Source organism: Loxodonta africana, chromosome 19, assembly GCF_030014295.1.
Source record: "Loxodonta africana isolate mLoxAfr1 chromosome 19, mLoxAfr1.hap2, whole genome shotgun sequence".
Classification (NCBI taxonomy): domain Eukaryota; kingdom Metazoa; phylum Chordata; class Mammalia; order Proboscidea; family Elephantidae; genus Loxodonta; species Loxodonta africana.
In genome coordinates, this window is record NC_087360.1 from 59,167,412 (window position 1) to 59,195,038 (window position 27,627).

The window sequence follows — 27,627 nt, forward strand, 5'->3', positions numbered from 1 at the left end:
GGTGTGTTATTTGAGTAAAAATACAGTATACGTAGCACTGTGTATGAATGCTTGGGGTTAGGGATAGATGCAAAAATAAATAAGAAACAATCTCTGCCCTTGTGGAATTCATAATCTCCTTTGTTGTGGGGAGGGGTCAGAGTGAGAAAGAAGAGAAGCATGGTAAGGGGGAGGGAAGGTAAGCAGTAAGTCAATAGTCTGACCTCTTTTGCATGAAATTAAAACAAAAACATGTTCTTCCTGAGAAACTGACTTTAGCTTATGTCAGGAGCCAGGGCTCAGAGGAATGCAGAACTTAACTGAGGTTTTATGACCTCTTTTTTTGACTACTGACTACATATGAGTATTAAAAAAAAAAATGTGGGTACAAAAGAGAAGCTAAAGTTTTTAGAAAGGAAAATCAGCTCATAAAAATTTGAATATAGACCGTGTCTTCTAAATTTTCTCTACAAGTCTACCTCATGTAAAACAACTGAGCCATCAGATGATCCAAGACAGTAAGATTAACTGTATTATCTTTTTCCTAATGAAATATTCCAACCTTTTATTTCTTTCATTGAATACATTACTGGCTATTAGGGACTATGTTTTGATTTTTACCTATGGTAGCCTATCTAAAAAGATAAAGCATGTAAGAAGTTGAAAGATGTGATATACTTTATAAATGTAAGATACTTGTTTAGAAATACTAAGCTACTGTACCCGTAATTTGAGCAGTACTGTCTGTCTGCCAAATTTAATGCCACATCACTGACCACTTTACCAAATCACACCAAATATGACACAGAGACAATTTGTTTAAGAAAAGTTTTACTAATGTGTTAATATTTCGGCAAAGTTATTGCAACGGGTTTAAAAGGCAGACAGGTAACACTATTACAGGCTATAAAGTAACAAAGGGGTTTTATACAATTAAAATATTACACAGACCTATGGAATTTATCAAGAACTAACAAACCCATTAAAGAAATTAAATCTGAAAGATTAAATCCAGTATTAGCACCTACAACATCTCTGATAGTAAAACTTTTAACTATTTCATTCTTTCCTAATGTATTTCTTAAGTTTCACCCAAATACAATGCTCTCAAACCCCAAAGAACTAAGGGCATAAGCAGCCCTGATGTTAAGAACATACAGCCAAAAGAACTAGAAATATTGACTTAGACTTGAGAGTTTTACTTGGAAATCACTTAACTTCTTTTACTTGAACCAATCATAGGATGTGTGCATTGAATACTGTATATGAGAAAGGTCTATGATTCATAAGGTTTGCCAGTAGGGACAGTTAAAAATTAGCAATATACAGTATTATTCCTATCAAATTTTTTTCTCATAAGTTATATTTATAACAAAACTATAATTAAAATATTTATTACAGTTGCTTATTACACATTCAGGGACACAGCAGGGACATTTATGTGTCTGATGGTTTAGCATCCACTTTATTGTGCTTACTTATTTTTGGAATGAAACAAGCAACACATATCACATCTTTCTAACAATCATGGTAATGCAATCATAAAATTTTCAACAAAACAAAACAAACCTGGAAATTGCATTAAATACTGGTTTAATTAGGAATAATTGCTATAATAAAACAAGTAATATTATATGTTATTTTTCCAATGAGTAAATAGCAGAAATACTAGATCTTCTCAAGATCTGAGTCATGGCAAACTGGTAGTTCCTTGAGATCTCAGAGATGCATTAGCAAAATCACGGACACAGCCTACCCCTCACCAAAATCCTGGAGAAAAAGTATTTTATTAATTTGGGGGAATAAGACTGAACACTGACTAAAATATGACTTGTTGACATTTAAAGCCACCTGGGAACCTGGCCCAAGGAACAAAGCGAACCCAATGGTGGCAGATAAAAATAACCTTGCATCGGGCTGACCAACAACATATTAAATGCTTTGAATACAAAAGTGAAATGCTTCATTTGTGTTTCTGCAGAAATTAACCAAAAGATTATAAAGTCCTGCACAATTCAGAGACACAAAGTGGATGCTGAGCGGCTAGAGGTCACCCCAGGCGTGGAATTTTAGAAAGTTAGTCCTTGGAGTAAATGGCACCATGGCTCTGGCAGCAGATACAAAGGAATGACGCTCTGGAGAGGAGGTAGGGGACACTCTGCGGTTGGCCAGTGGATAGACGAGGGTCCCAGCTTGAGGTGGGATCTATGGTGAGAGGGGAAAAGTGAAGACTTTAGAAAGAGATGTTAAAAATAACCTTTAAAAATGTCTCTCTTACACCAACTGATAGTTCATAATATGAGGGTAATAGTCTACGAGTCTAGGGTTCTATTTAATAAAATACTTGGACCTATACTGCTTAAATGAGTGTATAGCTCAACAGCCTAGAAATCCAAGCCCTGTATACTTAAATCTCTGACCAATCATGTCACAGAGGTAGTACGGCAGAGGTGGAGGACAGACTTGGGAGCCACAATGCCTCAGGCTGGAATCCTGGCTCTGCTTGTTACCTACTACTTGTTTCACCTTGAACATGTAACTTCCCCATGCCTCAGTTTCCTCACCTGAAAAACAGGGATAACCGTATCTACCTTGTAGGGTTGTTGCGACGATTCAAATCAAGCATTCAGAACAGTGTTTGACACATAGTAGGTGTTAATGTTAGCTATTTTTATTATCATTAATTTATTAGGATAGAATAATCATATATTCCATTTTTTAAATAAGAAAGAAAATACAGAAAGAGAAAACAATCAGTCTAGCTAACATTGTGACTGTAAAGATGTGACTATAAAATCTGCAGGGTAGTAAAAAACCTAAATTTAAAAAAGACAATATATTTTTAAGACTTTTTTTCTTTTAATAAAGGCGATCCCCGTGTTTGTATATTCTTGTTAAATCATTAACTTAATTCCCATATAATACTTCAACCTGCAGAGACCTTGCAGGCTTGAGAAAAAACAGCAGAAATGAATTAGTCCTATAACTTTTCTCCTGCTCGAAAATCTCAGCCCACACAGGGTCTTGGGCTGATGAAGACATAGCTCTGAAAACTAAATTGTGTTGAATGAAAATATTTGCATTCATGAAACTATCCAGAAGTTCCTAATGTAAATCTTTCCTATTTCAAAATTTCACAGTTGTTTGAATATTGATCGATTAGCCTCTGGTGTATAATTGCTCAAAATGCCACACCACCTCAGAAAAGCATCCTAGGTAGCCATAATAGCTGCAAAATGAGTCATGACGAATGGGGTGTGCCAAGTCAACGCAGCTGCAATTGATAAAACAAACTTATTCCGACGGCATGTAACAAAAACCACACATGAGGCTCCTGATGGCTCGTCTGAGAAATATCAGCTTGGAAACTGTACATGGGAAAGTAACACTAAGGGTTCCAAAACAAAGTCTTTTTAAAGAAATAAACATATGATGGAGCATGTCATTACATCTTTAGCCTTCAAGAATTCAGGTGACACATTTACCAAGGCTGAAAAATGGCAGTTTTGAAATGTTGGCTGGTTTGTAGGATTCAATAAATGGTACAAAAGCAGCTAAAATACTTTAAAAGAGTACTGAAAAAGAAGTGGATAAACACTTACAATAATCTGATGGATTCTGTTCCTGCCGCTACAAGTATACAGAGAGGATATGAAAGTATGTAGTATAAAAAGCAAGGGTTTTACAGGGAATCAGATTGGGTTCATATCCCAATACTGTACTCATTGAGAATATCATTTAATCTCCTTGTACCTCAGTTTGCTCATTTGTAAAGTGGGGTAAACACCTTGCAGGGTTCTTTTGAGAATTAGAAATACACTATGTGCAAAGGCTGACACACAGTTGGTGCCCCCAAATGGCAGCTATCATTATTGTTGCTGTGGGAAGGAATATGTCTGCTTTGGTACGTTCGTTCTCTGTGCTGCCTGTTAATTAGTGATAGACACCTGCAAACAAAGTCAATTATAAAAGGTGCAGCAGCAGAACGGATCTCATGACTGAAATTGACAGAAACACTGAAGTACAGTTTCCTGCCATTTAGAAGGCTGTGCTAAAGTACTATGACTTCAGAAACTTTGAAACTAGTTCCAGAATGTCACAACATGGTCCTGTATATGGATTCCTAGTTGTTATTAGGTGTTGTAGAATCAGTTACGCCTCATAGCAACTTGATGTACAACAGAATGAAACACTGCCTAGTCCTGCGTCATCCTCATAATTGTTGCTATGTTTCAGCCCATTGTTGCAGCCACTGTGTCAGTCTATCTCGTTGAGGGTCTTCCTCTTATCGCTGACCTTCTACTTTACCAAGCACGATGTCCTTCTCCAGGGGCTAGTCCCTCCTGATAACATGTCCAAAGCGTGTGAAAAGAAGTCTCGCCATCCTCGGTTCCAAGGAGCATTCTGGTTGTATTTCTTCCAAGACAGATTTGTTCATTTTTCTGGCTGTCCATGGTATATTCAGTATTCTTCACCAACACCACAATTCGAATGCATTAATTCTTCTAGATTCCTAGTAGTATTAACTAATTTGTTTCTCACTTATTCAAGGGCATTATATGGATATACAATAACATAAACTTTCTGAACAAAGGAATGAAATTTACTGTTCTACCTACTGGGTTAGGTTTCTTCTCAGGGCTCTGAAGCCACTGAAATACAATAAACGAAATATTCAGAATCTCTCTATTCCCTTCTGAAATGTCCCTTTGGTTATTAAAGCTATTTGTCACATAAGAGTGAATGGGAAATGTCTAAACTGATCCTTACACGCAAAACTATTTAAATGCCTGATTGTTTGGAAATATTAAAATAAAACAAATACCTTCCCCCCCCCAGAAAAAAAAAAAAAGAAAAAAAGGGCAAAGCAACAACAAAACCAGTATAAAAACAATACAGGGAAAAAAAAAAATCAGGTTTAAATTCTGTATCACCAAATAGAACTTTGGTTAAACACAGATTTTAAATACCAAGCTAACATGGTAATTAGCTTAAACATTAAGCTAATATAGCATATACACCACTGTTTAACAAAATGATTTAATGATTTATTTACCATGCAGGGAAGAAAATCTATGCATTCAAATTTGTAAAACCTGCATATAAACCACATTAATTTCTTATTTACCTTGAATTCTAAGGTTTATCTTCCACTCATGCCTCTGTCTTCATAAATGGTAATTTCAATCTAAACAGCATGGCTGTTAAGAAAACACACTACAAAACAAAATGCATGAAGGCTACTATGGCAAGATGATGTGTGGTATCTGCACAGACTTTTCTTTCAATTTGCTTATTTTGAAATTATTAAATTTTTTTTTATTACATAAACATGCTTTCTCTACCTTGCTGAAAATATTAAGAAATGTAATTACTTGAAGTACTCCATCTGGAGTTCCTCCCAAACATTTACCATTTATTTTCAGTTTCTGAAAAAACTTCTGCTTTACTACAGAGCTAGGGAGTTCTTAATCGGGAGTCCATGGAGGTAATGAACTCAGGGGTTCAAAAAACCTCTGGTAATTATATGCAAAAATTTTCTCGGGAGAGAGTTCATGGCCCCTGAAAGTTTCGGAACCATCGCTGCAGAGTGTAATAAAGCTGCTGAAATTATTATCAGCTGGAAGGCCTGGAATTCTGTGATCTAGATTAAAAAAAAAAATTTACTCTATCCATGACTCCAGTGTCATCGAGCTATATTAGTTCTTTTGCAGTTTTATTTACCAAATTCACTTAGTGCTTTTCAAAGCTTACTGCCTCTAAAAATATGCACAGTATGTCAAAGGTAATGAAATTATACATCTGGCAGCTGTAACTGATTTCAACTAGTCAGATGAACCCAGGGAACTGCAATTCATTTGGATGACAAGTCTCACCACACATTATGAGTTTCTGCATTTCAAAGGGGCTTTAGGTTCAGAGTTTCTGCAGCTGAAATGCATTACTCATACCACCCCCATTATTACTACAAGATGCCCTCAGAACACCAAGAAAGACGCTAACCAGAATACTAAACAATCTGCAAAGACCTGCACAATACAAAGGAAGGAGACATGCTTCAAGAGAAAATGCTGGAGATAGGAGGCTTATGGTAGGCATGCAATTCACAGACAAACTTCGTAGGGCAAATGCAAGAAACGGGAGTTAAATTCTCTCTGGCGAATGCCACAGAATGCCGCCAGATTTTTTTTTTTTTTTTTAGTAAATATTTGGACCTTATGATGTGGACTAAAAAGATACAACTCGAAGTCCTCTCTCAATGGGGTCTGTCAGAAGGAGGCCTTGGGGAGCGTATATCTTCTCATTCTGCTCTTGAATGTATTTGGAGACTTTCTTCAGAACCTGGCAGAAAGAAACACCACAGTTCTTTTTACACATTTCATCAGATTTTCCTTTAAGTGTCAGGTAGATCTCAAAATATTCTGGCAGTGGAATTAATTTTCAAAGCAAGACATATGGAGATTCACATGGAGGAATACAGTTCTGATCATTTGGCTCATACCAGTTGCATACAACTCTCCAGGACAGAACACATAACACAGAGCACAGCATGAGGGACTCCCCTTCAAGTCCAAAGTGTCATCAGTGCAGTAAAAGTGCAAATGCAAAAAAGCATGATGAGACCCTCTCCTGCTAACCCACCATCCTGGACATAGAGAAATAAATTGAAGAACACATAAACCATGGTTAGTTATGCTGTTGTCTCTCTCTCCACTTATAATGTGTTGTTAGTGTGACATCTTCTAATATCAAGGATAGTTCTTGGGCTTTCCTTTTAACACGGAAGAACAGTTTCTTCTCCCTTTCGTATGTTTTCATCAATCTGAAGTAACGATATGAGGTTGGCCTATAACAAAAGATAGCCCAGTCATTTTAGAACTGCCAATTTTATTTCCTTTGTAAAGGATGTGGCTTTAGCTGCCATTGAGGTGCAGACCACTTCGAGTTTCTTGTTATCACCTCCATGACTGCACATTGTCCTGCTACTCTACAGTTTGCTCTGTGTCCTAGAAAGGACCCTCAACTTATAAGTCGAGTATTAAGGTTGTAAAAGTCAAGGCAAATGTAGACAAAAACCAGATAAGATACAAAGGAACTTCTGGAAATTGCCAAATCTCCAGCTTTAATAAGGGCAATTCTGAGACAGATAAGCTAGAAGAAAATAAATCTTAACAGCTATATCCAAAAATCAAAGAGTTACATGTTTTATTTCAGACTAAAAGTCATCATAACCCTTCTCTGGCCTCAATGTTCAAAGAGGCTTTGATCCAGCTCTTTAAATTACTATATATTTCCCTAAATTCACACTATTAGCAAACGATAAAATCACAGATAAAATGTGAACACAACATAAAGGGAAAAAAGAACTGTACGAAATAAAGTTGGAAACTGAGCAATGATGTAAGTGTGAGCGTATAATGTACCAGGTCAAACTAACATATTAGGATGTTATAATTTAGCTGCTTTGGTATAAATTGATTGAGAATTTCAAACTCTATATGGCTTTCACAAAGAATCTTCTTACTGAAGGGAAATAATTTAAATAGTTTCCTCAGGTTACATCTTAGGGGGTAATACAATCTCATGGTCTGTGCTTTTTTTTTTTTTGAAGTGAGTGACAGTACTGAAAGAGCAATCTACAGGGCCAGGATTTTCTACATGTAATAAATTAAGAACATTATTTTTAAAGAAAAACTTTTTTCACCTAATTACCTGAAGTAATACATACATCATTCTTCTATTTTCAAGTCTCAAAGAATGTGACTTGTGCTTGGTCTTTACAAGCAAAAAAAAAACCCCAAAACATTTAGATACTATCTTTATATCAGAGTTTGTCAATCATCCCTTAAATAATGAACAGGAGGAAGTAGCCCATAAAGGTACCTAACTCAGGACTCTGTGTTCTCTCCAATTTCCTTCTCAACTAACCTGCCAGAACTGGAAACTGGAGAGTCAAGCTCCCCTCATCTCAGTCCATTAATTCTCGGGGAGACACTCAGAAAAATGCTTGCATGGCTGGTTTCAAAGAAAGGATTCCTTGAGAACAGATTTCCTCCCTCTTTCCTTGGGTACAGATTACTAGCAAAGAAACAGCATTCCTTTATTTGATTCAACCATAACTTTGTTGGGTAAGGTTTTTATTTAAACTTTAGTTTTTTTAACACACATATGCGCTTGGGTATCAGTTCTGAAAGAAAACAATTAGTTTTCTTTTTGTACCCCAATCCTCTTATATTCTTTTGGTGAAGGCATCGCTGTCCAAAACATGATGCTTTTAAACTCTTAGTCTCTTTGGTAATTGCAAAGCGTTAATATGAGTAAACTCATACTGCATCCAGACAGAACAAAGCACCATTCTCACCCCCAAGAAACCTTATGCTGACATTTTACACACACTGTTTTTGGTTAATTAATGTCAAAACAAACTATAGTGTTTTACAAAATTATCCGTTATTCTCAAACCTTTAACAAAACCTCAAGTTGTATAATGTTTACAAAGCTCCACAGTCTCTTCACCACAATCAAATCTCAGGAAAGGCTACTATCCTCCCTGACAATATCAAACTAGAGAAAGGCTACTAGAACCTCCAGAAAGAACAGCCTAAGCAAGGACAGGTGAGACCACCAGGACCTTAGTAATTTCAGAAAGTATCCAACTTCTCTCCTAATGGTTTGTTTTCCAGATTACTGGGTGTAAGCAGAAGTGATGCTTTCTAGTTGATGAACAAGGCAGACAGCTACAGAGCGGAGATCGTTCTACAAGCCTGTTTGTCCCTAATTATGATGGGTAGCAACAGTAGAGAAGTAACACTGAAGTCTTTATCTTCATTTTAAATCAATAAATAGCACATTATAGAGGAAAAAAAAGCATGATTGTTCTAGTGAGATTTAAAAGGCCTATTTACAATTTCAAAAAATTTAACCCACATGACAGAGTGTGAGCACTATTATCTTAGACTTACTGTTTGTAGACTAGCAATTTTAGTGTTTAAAATGATAAAGACTAAATGACTCAATCCTGTCCTTTCATAAAGTACAACACAATTGCACAAACTTGGGAGGAGGAGAAGGCTGCTGTTCTTACACTTCTAACATTTTATTAAAAATATACATTTAAAAGCTTGTCTTTTAAAAGTATAGGTACTTTACATTTAATTATGATCATTCCAGTTATTCACTTTGCATGATCCTGGTATTCATATCCATTTCTAAAACAAAAACCAAACTAAACTAAAAAAAAATCCCACTTATTTTAAAATATGGCCATGCCCTATATTTTGGTTTCTAGATGAATTTTACTTGGTTTTTATTTGCTTTATAATCTACAAAAAGAAAGGAAATTTGATTTGACCTATGAAGTAATATTTTATGTTGTTGTTGTTGTGTGCTGTCCAGTCAATTCCAGCTTGCAGCAACCCTACAGGACAAGGAGAACTATTCCATAGGGTTTCCAAGGCTGTAATCTTTACGGAAACAGATTGCCACATCTTTCTCCCTTGGAGTGGCAGGTGGGTTTGAACTACCAAGCTTTTGGTTAGCAGCCGAGCTCTAAACCACTGGGTCACCAGGGCTCTTTATATACGGCTGATAAACTCAAGTTAAAACATAATTTAGAATCAATCAATTTCTATTGTATTTATTGTACCAAGAACTGCCTTCCAAGATTAATGGTGAAAGGATTTAATTGAGAGCTGCTAAATATTTCGGCATCAAAATAAACTAGCAGGTGCTAAAAAAAGATTACTCATACTTGAAATAAAAAAAATTATGTATGAGTTCATAAATATCAGATTAAAACAGGCACCAACTTCATTGTTTAATCTTAAAAAAACACTGTTTATCAACTGTATGTGAGGCAGCTTATTAATTCTAAGATCCATTTTATAGTTGAGAAAACTCAACTTGTCCAAGGTCCCACAATTGGTAAATGACCTGGATGACACCCGACTACCAATTTATTTTTGATAACCAGTATCTGTATATATTTCAGCAAATATACATGAATACATAAAAATTTGATTAAAAATTTATCAACAAATCCAAAAGTTACAGTGAAATGACAACTTAAGCATCTAATACTCCACTCATCAGGACTAAAATACTCTGGATGATGCATTTCCACCTTAAATCTGCAATGTTATATATTTCTTTAAATGACCATCCAGGGATGACCAAGTTTTTATTCATCTGAATTCAGCCTTACCCTCCTCTCCCACATTCAGCTTCTCATAGACTCTTTAACACAGACCATGAATCTGTCCACCCCTTCCTTCTCCACTGCTCTGCACCTAGTATCAGCTAGCATCACCTCCTGTCTGGACTTTTATGGAATCTCCCAAGTGGCTTCCCTACTTCCACTCATATACCTTTTCTCCACAGTACAAAGGGAACTCTTTAAGATGAAAATCTGATCCTGTCACTCTCCTGCTTAAAACCTTTGAGGTTCCCATTGTATGAAAAATAAAATCTAAACTTCTTTCCATGGACTACACAGTCTGGTACCACACAGCTCCTCCTTACTTCTCCATATTCATCTCTAGCCAATCTCTCTCCTACATCTCCTGCCACATGGCCTTCTTTCAGCTGCCAAGATCCACCAAGTTCTCTAGGCCTTTGCATATATGATCTCTCTACCTGAATGGCTCTGCCCTGGGCTTTTCATCCTTCACGTATCAGCTTAAATGCCACCACCTCACAGGCCTTTTTTGACCACGCAGTCCAAATTAAGACCTTCCCACTATTTTCTATCATAGACTAGTTTGTTTCCATCAAGGTACGTGTCACATTCTTGTTTGTTTTGTTTCCTTGTTATTTTCACCAAGTGTAAACTTGAGAAGGTCAGTAACCACGTTTGCTTTGTTCAGTTATGTCCCCTGCACATTGCCTAGCATAGTAAGCATTCAATAATTATTTATCAAATGAATGAATCCCCTGCCCCTTCACTCACCAAAAGAAGTGTGCCAACAGAACTCAATATATTATTAAAAAGGAGATACTAAGACCAAACAGACTGAAAGCTGACACAAATCCTTTCCAACTTCTGACTCTGAATGTCAAGACATCAAACAGGAATCAATGTTAGCTGCTGCTGTGTGTGATATGGAGGAGATAAACTACTAATTTACTTGCTTAAATATACCCTTTTGCATTAGATAGGATTATAATAACACTAACAGAATACACATCAGGATGCTTATGAAGAATACAGCAGCATTTTCAGTTAGTCGCTGAAAATAATTTTAGCTATTGCAGTTAGATCTGCTCTCTGCTACACAGAGTGCAAGACAATCACAGGGACACCTGTTTCAGATTGCATGTAATACTGAGATCCTCACAGGATTTCATTTCCTAAATATTGTCAGAAATATTGTCAGAATGTAATGATATACTAGGGTTTATTACGATTATCTTAAAGTCATTAATTTAATGCACATTTAATAAGCACTGACTATACCAAAAGCATGTTGTTAGGCATTAAAAGGAATACAAAAATGGTTAAGGCATTGTCCTTGACCTCAAGAAAAATATGGACTTGAAGGGCATATAAGACAAGAATGTAAATGGCTACATCCCAGAGTAGAGAGGGACAAGTGCTGTGAAACAGATACAAAGATGTTGTGGGGATACACAGGAGAGAAAAAACTCTGATTAGAAGAGTCAGGAAAAGTTAAATGGAAGTGGGATATATGGAATGGTGAAATTTGAACATGGGAAGAATGGCATTCTAGTGGAAGAAAACCATGGAGGCTATGTTTGGTGACCAGTGAGTCATCTAGTTTGACTCAAAGATAACCTGAAGGAAAAGGTGGGTGGTAAAGCTGAAAAGGTAAGCCAGAAGTCTGCTTGAGGAGGGCTTGAATTTTACTTAGCAGCAATAAATGGGATGTCAGGGAAGGTCTCTGAATTGGCAAGCGTGGTGGGGGAAGTAAGGCTGTATTTTAGGAAGACAGCAGCAGACAGAATGGAAAGGCAAAAGAATGGAAGCGGTCAGGAGATCCTTTCAAGAGTCTGTTGCTGGTTGCCGTCAAGTTGACTCAAACTCATGGTGACCCCACATGCGCAGAACAGAATCGCTCCATAGGGTTTTCAAGGCTGTGACCTTTCAGAAGCAGATTCCCAGGCCTGTCTAATGAGGCATCTCTGGGTGAGTTTAAACCACCAACCTCTTGGCTAGCTGTTGAGCACTAACCATTCACACCACACAGGGAAACTTTTCCAACAATCTAGGAGAGAATAAGGGCACAAACGAGGATAGTGGCAAGGGGAATCGTGAAAAGGTAATAAATGTGAAAATGGTAGATATTTCAGTCAGAGGTGTAAGGTTTGACTTTGGATATTCTGAGTTGAGGAGACAGCAACTATGGGTCTAGGAGGCAGCTGCAGAGAGAAGATAAGAACTCAGGTGGATGAGAAAGCCTAAAGATGGAAATTTGGGGAAATAAACTAAAAGGATTCTCAGAAAGCTGGGCAGGATGAGAACATAGGGATTTCCTACATTCTTCTTAAGGGTAAGCCAATTTGAACATTGTGATATATCAACTCCGAGTTGTCCAATTTTGATCCGTTTTAAAAGGCTCAAGACTCTTTCCTACGTGCTCTAGGTGCTAAGAACAAAAACAGAATTTTATTATAAATGTCCCTATAAATTTTATGGCAACTGTTATCATGTAAACATAAACATGTAATAAGCTGATGGTCACTATGAGTCGGAACTGACTCGACGGCAATGGGTTTTTATGATTTATAAAAACATAGCCTCACCTTTTCGTAATGAGTTTCCATGCATAAAAAGATGGTGTATGCTGTTAAACAAGCCAAACATCCTTCAAGATATGACTGGCCCCCAAGCTTCTCTGCTTCTGCATAAAGGTTATTTAGAGTTCGAACTGTTTCTTCAAACTGTTGTCTATCAATCTGTTAGGGAAGAAAGAATTTAAAAATAAGTTTTAGGAAAGAAATCAGCAACTCACTAATGGCTGCTATCACTTATTTTGCTGTTTCATCAATATTCATGTATAATTGTTGTTAGTTGCCACGGAGCTGATTCGGACTTCTGGTGACCCCACGCATGTCAGAGTAGAACTGTGTTCCATAAGGTTTTCAAGGCTTGACCTTTTGGAAGCAGGTCGCCAAGCCTGTCTTCTGAGATGCCCCTGAGGGGGTTCAAACGGCCAACCTTTCATCTATGGTCGAGCACTTAACCATTTGCACCACCCAGGGACTACATTCTTATCTAAAAGCAAACAATTTTTAAGTGATTAAGTCCGGACCTATGTTACTGAAACTGCTTAGGGTTTGTTTAATTTTATTCCTCTTACGGACATTGGATATCTTCAAGGCTCGATATGGGACGGTTGCCATCAAGTTGGAGTTGAGTCAACAGCAACTGATTTTGGAGTCCCTGGGTGGTGCAAACAGTTAACACCTGCCACCTGAAAGGTTGGAGGTTAGAGTCCATCTCCATGTGCCTCGAAAGGAAGGCCTGATGATCTAGTTCCGAAAAACCAGCCATTGAAAACCCTATGGAGCACAGCTCTACTCTGACACAAATGAGGTCGCCATAGGTCGGAATCAACTCCATGGCAACTAATTTTAATTTTTTATACTGTCAAGTAACTTAATGAAATCATACAACCCATCCGTCTTTTCATTCACTTTATATTCACATTTACTAAGTACCTATCATCTGCCCAGATACTACGACAGGCCTCAGAGAAAGATGAGTAAGACACTGTCTCGGTCCTTAAGGAGTTTAGTCATGTGAGTGTAACAGGTATGTAAACTCAGCAATGTAATAAATTGACAGGGTGTTAGAACAGAGACATATATAAAATATAGCGGGACAGAAGAAGATTCAGAACTTTCCTTTATTTAGTGAGAGCAGATAATCTTAAACTGAGTACCTAAACACGGGAATTTGCTAGGCAAAAAAGGCAAGGAAGAACATTTTAAGCAGAAGAATCAAAAGGTACAAGTTTGTATTGTTTACTCAATCTCCCCCATCCCTTTTTTTTGTAAATGAACGAGGTATTTTATTATTGTTTTATACAGTGAATATACATTTTATTTTCCACATAGGCATTTTATCAGGTGCTCTTCATTTCTTCAAGCATTTGAATGTTTCCTTCATGGATCATTTTTATTCTGTATAAAGAAACTCTTTTAAAATTCCTGTTGGTATATTTATGTTGGCAGTGTTTATCTAACTTGTTTTTGGATGTCCTCTCTTTTAAAATAACTGTTTTGTTACTGAAAGCTCACAATGAACAAGGCAAAATCCCAAACTACCACATAACTCTTCACACCAAACCAAACTCGTTGCTGTTGAGTTGATTCCGACTCATAGCGACCCTACAGAACATAGTAGAATTGCCCCATACAGTTTTCAAGGAGAGCCTGGTGGATTCGAACTGCTGACCTTTTGGCTAGCAGCCGTAGCACTTAACCACTGGGCCACCAGGGTTTCCCTTCACACCAAGTCCTTCCTATTATCTTTCTATTCAGTGACACCATTACCTTACATTTACATTAATGCTACTGTCACCCATTTTCCATTCTAATCATCTGCTTCTACTTTCCTCTTCCAACATCACTTTACTTCTTCTCCCATAAGCACTCTGTAGATTTCAAATCTCAATATCTTATCCTAGGACTTTCAAAGGCCATTAGTCAAATGTTTCACCCAACACTATCATTCCTGGTAACAAACCACAACTTTGCTGTTGTCATGCTGGCCCTTCTCTCACATAATGCCGCCCTTATTCCTAAAAATAATAACTGCTTATACATGAATTCTTTTATAAATCTTTCTTTGTATAGAAAAACTCAGGAAAAAAACAGCCTAAGGTGGGGGGGGGGGTGCAAATATGAATTTGGACAAATAAACATTGAACGTCAGAACGGGAACAGGAATTAGGCTCATTTTCCCCTAACTTTTGTTACTTGTTGAACTATGTGGTAGAAAGCAAGGAGCTGGAGCTTAAAGTGATCACAGTGGCAAGTTAGAAGGTAATCTCTACAGACATACAGACGTATTTCAAAAGATATGCAGAGAAACAAGGAAATGCCTCAATTATAGTTCACTTGTTTCTCTTCTACCCAGACCAAGGATGCCTAAGATGTCTATGTGGTTAGTTGCCGTTGAGTCTGTTCTAACTCACGGCGACTCCATGCATGCAGTAAAACTGTTCCACAGGGTTTTCAAGGCTGTGACCTTTTGGAAACAGATCACCAGGCCTATCTTCTAAGGCACTTCTGGGTGGCATTGAACTGCCAACTTTTTGGCTAGTAGTCAAGTGTTTAACCTTATGCACCAGCCACCCCAGGGGCTCCTAAGATGCCTATATTTTGGCTACAATGAGAGCAAAGCTTCCTTTTAAGAGCTGTTGTGGCAACAAAGCACACAGCATCAAAGTAATACATTCTAACAGGCAGTGGGGGAAAGTAGACAAAGTAAACTCATCAACACACAGAACTTGTCCTCGCTCCCAAATTAAAGGGCATAAATGCGGGTTTTTTTTTTTTTTTTAATGCTGAAAAGTAATATGAAACACTTGTATATTAGTTTCTTCCTATATTAAGTTGCCAAGTGTAATATTCTCACAAAAGGAAAACCAGCCCCAGTGGCGGAGCAATCAGTAAAACTTCTAGGGTAAGTAGTAGCAAAACAAAGAAAGAAATCTTTCAATTTTCCATCATACAAAGCAAGAAAAAATAAAACCTGTAATTTAAATGTAATCTCAACACAGAAAAAAAAAAATCAAAGTTTTCCAAGGCTGTTTAAATTATAAAGCTAGTGTTTTAAATCAAACATTTAAAATGAAAAAAAGAAAGAAAGGCACAATTGAACAGTACAATGTAACATTTCATATAGTTCTGGGCTATAGGAAATCAAAGAACCAAAAGGACTCCAGAATTTAAAAACATCAATTTCCTGTAAGAATCAGCAGAGGACTAACTACATCTCATTGCTTTACGCAGATGATAAAATGAACGTTCTACCACACACAGAGTGCAAGGCTAACGTCTGGTTCTGCATACATATATTCAGCTAAACTATGAGTTCGAAGTTTGACATTATAAACCTATAAACAAAGAAGCCTTGTAAAATCCAAATAAGTGTGGTGAAGAAGAAGAGTTTACATTCTGATCTGAAAATACAAAATTGTCTAAGTCATAGTTTCTATTACAGGAATAAAAATAAAACATTCGATCTATTGCATGTAAGTCCTGACATGTGAAACATGTTAACTGTGATGTTAAATTATTTTTAAAAAACACACCCAGCAGCTAAAGCCAACGGGCAGCTTACTTAATTTCTACCTGTTCAAACCACTGTGGAAATATCCACCTACTATCAGGCACAATGTCTTTTTTTTCCTAATTTTTTTACTGTGCTTTAGGTGAAAGTTTACAGAGCAAATTAGTTTTCCATTCGATAACTTGCACATAAAAGTGTTCCGTGACATTGGTTGTGTTCCCCACAACGTGTCAGCACTCTCCCCATTTCTGCCCTGGGTTCCCCGTTTCTTTTCGTCTGGATTTTCTACTTCTTCCTGTCTCCTAATCTTTGCTTTCAGGAAAATGTTGTCCTTTTGGGCTCACAGAATTGACTGTTCTAAGGAACATGTTCCTCTTGGGTGTTAGTTTACGGGCCTGTCATCTATTATTTGGCTGAAAGTTAGTCTCCAGGAATGGCTTCAGTTCCAGGTCAGAGGGATATTTAGGGCCATCATCTTGGGGGTCCCTCATCTCTGTTAGACCAATAAGTCTGGTATGTTTTGTCAGTTTTTTGTTCTACATTTTTTCCTCCCTCTGTTCAGGATCCTCTGTTGTGATCCCAGTCAGAGCTGTTGGTAGTGGTAGCCAGGCACCATCTAGTTCTTCCGGTCTCATGCAGGCTGTGGTTCATATGGTCTGTTAGTCCTTTGGACTAATTGCTCCCTTGAGTCTTTGATTTTCTTCACTCTCCTTTGCTCCGAATGGGAAGAGATGGCCCCTCACAGCTTTTCAGACCTCAGATGCTACTGAGCAAAGTAGGATGCAGAACATTGTCTTTGTGAACTATGTTGTGCCAACTGACGTAGATATCGCCCAAGTCTATGGTCCTTTGCCTTCAAGCCTAGGAACTTTGCCCCATGAGGTGTTTGGTTATGTCTAAGAAGTTTTCATAACTTTGTGTACCCTATTGTCTATATTAACACACATGCAGCACCTATAATTCTGTATGTAGAAACAGCCACAACCAAAACTGTATTTGCATGTGGGTGTGTTCCCTTACACCCTCCCTCACCTCTTTAGCATACCTATCTGCCTATGTATCCATTCATAAATTACTGTTTGTTAATACTATTGTTGGATGATTGTTTATGTTACAGTAATTACCATAATTGCCCTTTGTTCTTGTGCTCCTCTCAGTGTCTTCTTTTGCCTTGGTCATGTTGTGTTGACTTCCCTCGTGTTCTGTATTGCTTTTCCTTTCACCAATATTAACACCTGGCTTTTTTCTACCTAGTTAGTAATTTTCCATCCCCTGATCCCTAGTAACCACTAAAGAATTTTTTTTTTTTTGGTATGTGTGTGTAAACCTTTTCTTGTTTTTTTATATAATAGTGGTCTCATACAATATTTGACCTTTTATGATTGACTTATTTCACTCAGCATAATGTTGCCCAAATTCATCCATGTTGTGAGATGTTTTGCAGATTCTTTATCATTGTGCAGTATTCCATTGTGTTTATGTACCAGTTTGTTTATCCATTCATCTGTTGATGGGCACTCGGGTTGTTTCCAGCTTTTTGCTACTGAGAAGAATGCTACAATGAACAGGGGTGTGCATCTACAAGCATAATATCTTGACAACCAATTGCCAATATTTATATGACGTTTCACAGACTAGCTAATCTACAAAACATCTTTATAATGCATGTTTGACCTTTAATTTGCAGGTCAAGAAACATACTTGGGCCACTAACCTGCCCATGGTTACAAACAAGCTGAAGGAAAGACGAATATTATGGTGGTGGTTGATTTTTCTGACTTTGGAAATCAGGTAGAACAACTCACCTAGCTACAAGCTGACTATAAATGACTGCTACACATTTCTCTAGCACAGATTCATCTACGCCCACTTATTCCATGACCAGCATTTCTTAATTCCATACCCATAGCATGACTAATCACCTCTCAATCTGAGTAAAATATCAAAAAGCCACAAAACCTGCTCCCACCTAACTAGTAACTGACCTCTCAACAGGAAATAGAATCTAAGGCAACATGGCTCAAGACCAAAAGAATTTCTCTCTGGGTGGATGCCCACATGTGGGCACAACACACACACACATACACCACTGTACCTTTACAATACGATACAATGATTTTTTTTTTAAGGCAAATCTGAAGAAAGGTGAAACAAATCCCATTTTTCCATTCCTGTATGCAAGGTTGCTCAAAAGACCTATTCTGAAGACAGTTTTGATATACAAGCCACTGGTGTCTCCCAGTGATCAGAACAGGGAGTGACTAGTTTATGGCCTGTTCTCAGATATATTCCTGACCAGGCCCCTCAAATACTCTATGTTTTCAGGTCCCAAGGAGGCCTGTCTAGACTGGTCTCCATAGCACTTAATAAACCCTCTCTGCGTAGCAGCACGACCAGGACAGTGGCACCAAAACCAGTCATCAAAATGATTTCTCTTGCGTGCGAAGTAGGAGAATAGTTTATAACCTGCTGAGTGAGGTGACTGGAACCTCAAGAATTAGCTCCCCCTCACTGTTCTCAATAACCTGGGGTGACGGCTAGCAGGGGAAGGGGACTGCTGGGTACGGATTCCCGCATGGGGGGCATCAGGGAGTTCTTTAAGATCATCACACCCGGTGGCTCGCCCTTATTCTTCCTCCTGCCAACACCAGGTCTTGCTTAGTGGCCCTCTCCGTGCACTTTTGGTTAAAGCCCTTTCTTGGCCGCCCCCTCCCCAGGGCCGCGAGACACTTAGCAGGCCGGGTGGCGGCCCAGACCCTCTACCGTTGTTGGGGCGTCTCCCCACCTCGCCCCAGGGCAGATGCGGGGAGCCGGCGGCATACCCGGTTCTCCAGCTCCGCGGGGAACTTGGTCTGGAACTGGCAGCGTGTTCCGCTGCTGTAGTCTCGCTGAATGAAGACCTTCCCGGACACTGGCGCCTGCTGCGGCCTCATGGCGAGGACAGGATGGGCCGCGCTGCGGGTTCGGAGGGACACCAACCACGGGTCAGATCCTTGGCCTGGACCCGGGACTCCGGCCCGCCAGCCCCGCGGACCCACCCACAGTCCAAAGCAGCCCAAGGCCTCCCCCGTCCCACTTTCCCTCACCCATGCTGTCACGACAGCTCATTTGCTACCGCCCCTACCCAGGCCCCGCGCCCCCCACAGCCGGGTTCGACCGGGGAAACACCAACCCGCCTCCTCTGCCCTCCAGCCGCTGTCGTGCTATCTTTCCCGTCACTTACGTCCTGCCGCAAAAAGCTTCTTTCCCCCGCCCCTCAAGTCGGCCTCCTACCTCAAGTCTATGACCCAGGCAACGCTTCGGCCGTAAAGTGACGATGCCGAGGCTGCGCGCTGGGGCGCGGGGGCGGGGCCCGGGCCGACTCCGCCTCCCGCCCGGCCCGGAGGAGACTTTCCGGAAGGAAAAGGTGAGGCGGGGCGGAGCAGGGGAGGGTTGTCGGAACTGGAGGCGAGAGGAGGGTGTGCGGCTGTGAGACTCGTGCTTTCCCGGTTGGATCAGTACCCTGTTGATTGTGGCGAGATATTTCCTGATCAATGATTGTAAGGGGTTATTTTCACTCTGGATTGGACGTCGCAGATGACACGTGGACGCCACCCAACTCCGTACAAAACAAATTGCTCACACAAACTTAGAAATGAAAACCAGGTTACTGGAGGTGCATTTGGCCCCTCACAAGGCGGGACGAAGGCGGGGGGGCAGGGGATGAAGAACTTACCTGGGATTCAACTTCAAGCATCCCTCTTTCAACCCTTTTCTCACGCACCCAAGGATTTTCATCCAACACCCCAGCCCACACCCTTTCAGGTGACCCCACGACAAGCAGTTCTGTCCATGGCCACTGGCGCCCTCACTTTTCTCGTATGACTTTCCAAAGCAGCCAAAGAAACCCCACCTTACTCTTCTGGTGATGCCTGGCTAATACAATTTATTGGTACCACCATCTGATCCTGCCTTTTATTTATTTTTTAAAATTTCCCTTATTTTAATGCATTTTTAAACAGCTTTATCAAGATATAGGAGCCCTGGTGGTGCAGTGGTGAAGAGCTTGGTTGTTAACGGAAAGGTCAGCAGTTCAGTCACCAACCGCTCTTTGGAAACCCCATGGGGGCAGTTCTCCTCTATCCTATGGGGTCTTTATGACTCGGAATCGACTTAGCAGCAAGGGGTTTATCAAGATATAATTGACATACAATAACTGCACATATTTAAAGTGGACAGTTTGATAAGTTCTGACATAAGTTTGTTTTAAGTTGTCAAATCGATTCTGACTCATGGCAGCCCCATGTGCGCAGAGCCTGTCTTTCCAGGAGCCTCTGGGTGGGTTGGAACTACCAACCTTTCAGCTACGGTCAAGCACTTAACTGCACCACGCAGGGACTCCTAACATAGGATACACGTGTGAAATCATCATTACAATCACCATAGTGAGTATTCATCACCCCTGAAAGGCTCCTCTTGCTCCTTCGTAACCCCTCTTTCCTGTCCCTCCCCATCGTCTTTTCCCCAATCACTGATCTGCTTTTTGTCATTATACGTTAGTTTGCATTCCATCTAATTTAACCCAAATTGAATTATACAGTATTCACTCTTTTATTGTCTACCTTCTTTCAGCCTAATTATTTTGATACTCATCTGTGTCGTATGTATGAACAGTTCATTCTTTTTTTTTTATTGCTGGGTGGTATTCCATTGTATGGATATCTCACAGTTTATCTTTTCTCCTGTTGATGGATATTTGAATTGCTTCCAGCTTTGGACTTTTACAAATAAAGCTGCAGTGAACCCTGGTGGCGTGGTGGTTAAGTGGTACAGCTGCTAACCAAAGGGTCAGCAGTTCGAATCCTCCAGGCACTCCTTGGAAACACTATGGGGCAGTTCTGCTCTGTCCTGTAGGGTCACTATGAGTCAGAATTGACTCCAGGGCACGGGGTTTGGTTTTGGTATAGACATTCACCTCTAAGTCTTTGTATGGACATACACTTTCATTTCTTTTGAGTAAACACCTAGGAGTGGCCTGCTGGATCATCTGGGATGTATATGTTAAATTTTTTAGGAAACAGCCAAATTGTTTTCCAGAGTGATTATACCATTTTACATCCCCACCAGCAGTGTGTGAAAGTTGCAGTTGCCTAACATCTTTGCCAGCACTTGTGTAGTGGTATCTCCTTGTGGAGAATGAAATGAAAAATTTTCATTTTTATATGATGAGTGGTTTTAAAGGGAGCCCTGGTGGCATAGTGGTTAAGTGCTTAGCTGCTAATTGAAAAGTCAGCAGTTCAAACCCACTCAGCCGCTCCTTGGGAGAAAAGGTTTGGTGATCTGCTCCTGTAAAGATTACAGTCAAGGAAACTCTATGGGACAGTTCTACCCTGTCATAGAGGGTCACTGTAAGTCAGAATCAACTTGATGGTAAACAACAACAACAACAACAGTGATTTAAAGCCTTTTTTCATGTACTTATTTTCATCCAGAAACCCTGGTGGCATAGTAGTTAAGTGCTACAGCTGCTAACCAAAGGGTCGGCAGTTTTAATGTACCAGGTGCTCCTTGGAAACTCTATGGGGCAGTTCTGCTCTGTCCTATGGGGTTGCTATGAGTTGGAAACGACTCAACAGGTTTTATTTGTCATCCGTATATCTTCTCTGATGAAGTATCTGTTCACATCTTTTGCCCATTTTATGTTTATCTGTTTTGCTGTTACTGAGTTTACAAAGTTATTTGTTATTTTCTGAGGAAAAGTCCTTTTCGGATATATGATTTGCAAATATTTTTTCCTAGTTTATGGCTTCTCTTTTTACTTCCTTAACAGTATCTTTTGAAGAGCATACATTTTTAATTTCAATGAAATCAAATGTATCAATTTATTCTTGTATAGACAAACGCTTTCTGTATTGTATCTAAATAATGTTTGCCGACACAAGGTCACAAAACTTCTCCTGTGTTTTCTTCTAGGAGTTGTATGGTTAATGAGGTTTTACATTTAGATCTATGATCCATTTTAAGTTAATTTTTGAATGTGGTGTGAGGTATTAATTTTCTATTGATGCTGTAATAAACTACCATAAAGTTAGTGGCCTAAATGATACAAATGTATTATATTGCAGTTCTGTAGATCAGAAGTCTGTTCAAACCTTTTCCTTTTTCATTTGTTTGTTTTCTTACTGAGTTTTGAGAGCTCACACATAGGTCATACCACGCTAAAATCAAGGTGTCTGTAGGCTGTTTTCTGGAGGCTTTAGGGGAAAATTCATTTCCTTACTCATAGGTTCTTGGCAGAATTCAATTCCTTGTGTTTGTAGGACTGAGGTCCCAATTTTCTTGCCAGCTGTCAGCTGAGAGCCATTCCCAGCTTCTAGGGACTGCCACAATCCTTGGCCTATGGCCTCCTTTCTCCATCTTCAAAGCTAGCAATGGCTGGCCAAGTCCTTCTCATGTCTCATCTCTCTGACCTACTCTTCTGCCTTCCTCTTCTACTTTTAAGGACTCATGTGATTATATGTGGCACAAATGGTTAAGCACTCATCTGCTAATCAAAAGATTGGAGATTCGTATCTACCGAGAGGCACCTCAGAAGAAAGGCCTGGTGATTTGCTTCCAAAAAATCAGCCATTGAAAAACCTGTTCTACTCTGACTCACGTGGGGTCGCCATGACTCGGAGTCTACTCTGTGGCATATGGTTACCCAGATAATATGGGATAATATTCCTATCTCAAGGTCCTTAACCTTAATCACATCTGCAAAGTCCCTTTTGCCATGTAAAGTAACATATTCAGAAGTTCTAAGAATAAGACATATTTTTTTGGTGGGGGACATTATTCTGCCTACCACAGCTATAGATTGAAGTGTATGTATCTATTCGTTTTTGCATGTGATTATATAATTGTTCTAGAGCCACTTGTTGAAAAGACTCCCCTTTGTCCAGTGAATTGCCTTGGCACCTTTGCAAAAATCAATTGTTTATGTGTGCACGGCTGTTTCTAGACTGTTCTGTTCCATTATCTGATCCTGATGTCTGCTAGTGTTCGTGTCTGAAGTTGAAGCTTCTAACTGACTCAGTGTCAGTAAGATCCCCTAGGAGTTGTTTTTCTACATGTTCAATATTTGCAGCTGGAAATACCAAAATGAGGTAAACAGCCTCTACTCTCAAGCTCTTAATCTGGTGGAGTAGACAAAGGAAGCCCTCGATTTTCATACATTGTTTTAAAAGGTAATATTTTTTTAAATATTTCCCAGTGTACTTGCCCTTGTCTTTAGTTTGAGGTTTTCCTTATAGCCCTTTGGCCACTAAGATTAGGTGGTAAAACAGGTTTTTTTTTTAATATATATATATATATATATATATATATATATATATATATATATATATATATACCTATTTTGTCCCAGGAAATGGAGGGCAAATACAAGCCAAAGAAAAGAAAGTCCTTTGGTACTGAGGAGGAGTATCCTGGGTGAAAGAGGAATTGAAGGACAACAAATCATATTAAGTGTCATTGTCTACCTACTCTCCAGCACACTCACACATCCTTTTCTTTCAGGAAGAACCTGGTGGGGAGGGAGGGAAGGGCAGTGGAGATGTCCAGAATGCCAGGGCAGGGTAGCTTGCACCTTGTTTCTCAAGGTTTAGACCAGAAGCCCCTCTTTCAGCATGGAATTGGAGCAACATAGGTGCCATCCGGGTGGCAGATGAGAGAGATTCGAGGTTGGTGGGCCTGAGATAGTGCCTCCAAATCTCCTTGCCGTAGACTCTGCCTGCTGGGTGGGGAAGCCAGCAAACCCTGTGTGGAAGTGCTGAGACCCAGGGACTTGGGAGAAGGCTGGGATGAGGATGTGGAGGCTGCAGAATGTGAGGGCCTTGAGATCCCCACTTTGGCTAGATGTGCAGACTTCAACATTGTTGTTAGTGTGATGCTCAAAAGAACCAGGCAGAACCTGCCACATGGCAGTGAATAGCAACGCAGGATACCCAGAGACCAGGCAGGGCAAGCTAGACTATGGAGGATTCCAGGGCCAAGACCCAGCTCTCCTTGTTACAAACCAAATTGACACACAGGCCTCTCCGGGGCTTAGATTTCCCCCAGGAGAATGGCGGGGGGGATCTCGGAATTAAGTGAGCTTAACACCTACTGACTCATGTTAAAAGAAATAATTACTTGAAGAAGTTTTCTTGAATGGACAATTTAAGTTCTGCTCCCCCTCCCTTGCCACCAAGTGTAAATTAAGTTAAAGAAAACACAGCTGTATTTCTATGGCCCACCTGACTCACAGCCTATGAATTTTACCTCATGCATGCTACATCTGGAAGATTATCCCAAAGGAGGTGAAATCTGATCTTCTGTGCGAATAGGACTTAGCTGGGTGAGTTGGGGCCTCTCCTCCGTTTATGTTTGTTTTGGGACTGATGATTGAGGTTCAGGTTCTACCTAATCACTGAGGGAGATAGAGGTGTGACTATAGAATTGTTTTCTGGAGGGATTGGTTAAGATTCAATTAGTGCTATACTTTTACCTGGTGGCTCCCAAGCTGTTTTCTGCCTTGAGATACCTAACGGATGACGATCATATTTGTGACACACTGCCATGGAGGTGCCCAGGTTAAGGCCTGTAGTGTAGAGGAAGCATTTCCGTTTCCACCACTCTTCATTCTAATGTCTCCTCCTCCCTCCTCCCCTCCTCCTCTTCCTCCTTTTCCTCCTTGTTATTCTCTTCCCCCTTCTCCAGTTGACGTATAATTAGAGGTTGTCTTAGTTATCTAGGGCTGCTATAACAGAAGTACTACAAATGGGTGGCTTTAACAAATTTATTTTCTCACAGTTTAGTCAGACTACTATGTTTATTGATGTTTCTGAACCGCTACCTATTCCCATTATACCTTCTTTTGTTCCCTTATCTATAGTGATCTTCCACATTTTCTTGGCCTAAATGAAACCCTGTTCTTTCCATACTCACTTCAGTCACTCGTTAGATCATTCATTCATTTACCTGTGCCACTGTGGACTGCCAAAAGAAGGAACAGCTCAGTTGTAGAGGAAATACAACCAGAATGTTCCTTAGAAGTGAGGATGGTGAGACTTCAACTTGCTTATTTTAGACAGGTAATCAGGAAAGACCAAACGCTAGAAAAGGACATCATGTTTGGTAAAGTAGAGGGTCGGTGAAAATGAGGGAAGCCCTCAGTGAGATGGACTGACACAGTAGCTGCAACAATGGGCCCAAACATACCAGTGGTTGTGAGGGTGGTGTAAAACCTAGTAGCAACATTTTATTCCTTTGTACATGAGGCCGTCACGAGTCAGAGCCAACCTGATGGCAATCAGCAACAACAATAAAAACAATGCCGTGCCAGATACTGTGCTAAGTCTTGGGATACAATTATGGATGACACACCCTTGAGCTGCTCATAACCTATCAGCAAAGAACGACCAGAAACAATGGTCTTTAACAGTGTGGGATACATGCTCCAATAGCAGAGAAATCCATCCTAACTAAACTCTCTGGTCTATCAAGAGCTTTCCTTCCTTTTAAGGAGCACTTACGGATACCATGTGGGCTACATTATTATGCACTCACTTCCATGATCCCTTGGGATTACTTTCTTTTCAAATATGTACATTTCTTAAGGGTAGTGATGGACACTAGAAATAATAGTATGTTAAAACGAAACTCTTTCAGAATTCCAGCGGTTCTAAATGCTGAGAACAGTGGTTAGGTTCCAGGTACCCAACACCTGAAGCTGGGTGCTTGACCACCTATATACGTGCATTAAGGAGACTGTAAAAGCTGTTCTGTGAGCATCAGCCAATCACCCATCTCTCTCTACAGCCTCTTGAACCTTCTTTCTTTGAGGGGATTATTGGAGTGCTATGGGATTTCCCCTTAAACCAAGTTAAAAGGGACTCAAGAGGACTATTCTGAGAGGTCAGTAAACAGTAACTTGACTAAAACTGAAGGGGCTGTGTGAGAAAAAAGGGAGTATGTGGTTGAATTGAGGAGCCCTGGTGGCGCGGTGGTTGAAGCACTTGGCTGCTAACCGAAAGGTCAGTGGTTTGAACCCACCAGCTGCTCTGCAAGAGAAAGATGTGGCAGTTGGCTTTTGAAAAGATAACAGCCTTGGAAACCCTTTGGGTCAGTTCTGCTCTGTCCTGTAGGGTCACTATGAGTCAGAATCTACTTGACGGCAGGTTTATGGGGTTGAATTAGGTAAAATCAGTTAAATTAGGTAAAAACACCAGAGTTAGACCCAATAGATGTTAGGAAAATGCTTTAGTCTCTCAAGCCGGAGTTTGAGGAATTTGGCCCCTGGTTTTTGACACGTGTGTGAAAAGTCTGTAAAGGCTGGAGACAGTGCCCACAGCTGCCCCCTGCTGGTGACCTAGTGAAGAGGCTGCAATGGAAGGGAACTGCACTTTCCTTGATGGTGCTGCAAAAGTGCATGTTTTCTAGGGGAAGTTGGTCTGGGGTCTTCTCAAAACGGATCCCACCCAAGAGGACCTTCTGGAGAGGCAAAGAGACCCAAACAGAGGGGTGGGTGGCTAGAGGAAAGCTTTAAGCAGCCCGTGGGAAGAGAGGTATTGCCTCAGCTGATGGAGTTGTGTCAGAGGTCCCAGCCTGACTCTTAGAGGAAGCTCCTAGGTGCTTACAAAAGAAAGTGATGATTTTCTTTGTCCTTCTGCCCCCAAGAGAGCACCACCACCAGATTACAACCATATTAGCTGCTGTGTTATTTTTATCCTTGGGTTTGACCCTGAAAGGATAAAAATGGTGGCTGACAGGATGGAGGAGGAGATGGAGCAAGGAAGAGAGACTAATTAAATCACCTCTTTCCCAACTGTTCCCTCTTTTAGCTTCCAAGCTGGGAGAGGAGAAAGTCTTAAATGTAAACGAGCTTAGAGTGCTGATGTTAGATTGTGGGATGTCTTAATTACGGAAATGAAACTTTCCACTTGATTGGATAGGACCAGACAAACCATGGAAGCTGCTACAGATTTCATGGGGGAATGGAAAAGAACAAATCCAGAGAAGGCCAGAAGAGGCAATGGGAAAAGAATAAAATCATTTTCTGTTTGCACCCAGTATAACGATTAAGTTCGAATCATCAATCCCTGTTTTCTCCCCAAAGCATCACAGAATCAGCCTATTTCATCTTTAACGTTGTGACAAATCTTTAGGTATTTTAAGACAACTTACAGACTCTTGCCCCTCCCCTGCTCCAGTCATATTAAATATTCTTACCTTCTCATGTAACATGATGTTTGGACTTTATATATATATTTTTGTGACGTTTCATCTTAACTGATTTTTGGTCATACATGTTGAGAACATTCTACGTCTTGATTCTGTCACCTATCTTATTAGTCATTCCCCCTGGCTTTGTGTCATTTTTCAAT

The 27,627-nt window shown here is 40.0% G+C and overlaps 1 protein-coding gene across 5 annotated transcripts; it reads right to left on the reverse strand.

Moving 5' to 3' along the window:
• Positions 1-793: 793 nt before the first annotated feature.
• Positions 794-19,468, reverse strand: GOLGA7 (golgin A7). Of its 5 annotated transcripts, none has more exons than XM_003412514.2 (6): positions 19,413-19,468; positions 19,063-19,195; positions 12,742-12,894; positions 6,220-6,321; positions 5,108-5,167; positions 794-2,184 (listed from the first exon to the last, which is right to left on the reverse strand). In XM_003412514.2, the coding sequence occupies exons 2-5, from the start codon at positions 19,171-19,173 to the stop codon at positions 5,123-5,125; spliced, it is 411 nt and encodes a 136-aa protein (XP_003412562.1). In that variant the 5' UTR covers positions 19,174-19,195; positions 19,413-19,468; the 3' UTR covers positions 794-2,184; positions 5,108-5,122. The 5 variants fall into 5 exon arrangements, with proteins under 5 accessions (XP_003412562.1, XP_023406854.1, XP_023406853.1 ...); XM_023551086.1 differs by having other exon boundaries at positions 5,108-5,172; XM_023551085.2 differs by lacking the exon at positions 19,413-19,468 and having other exon boundaries at positions 19,063-19,284.
• Positions 19,469-27,627: the final 8,159 nt, after the last annotated feature.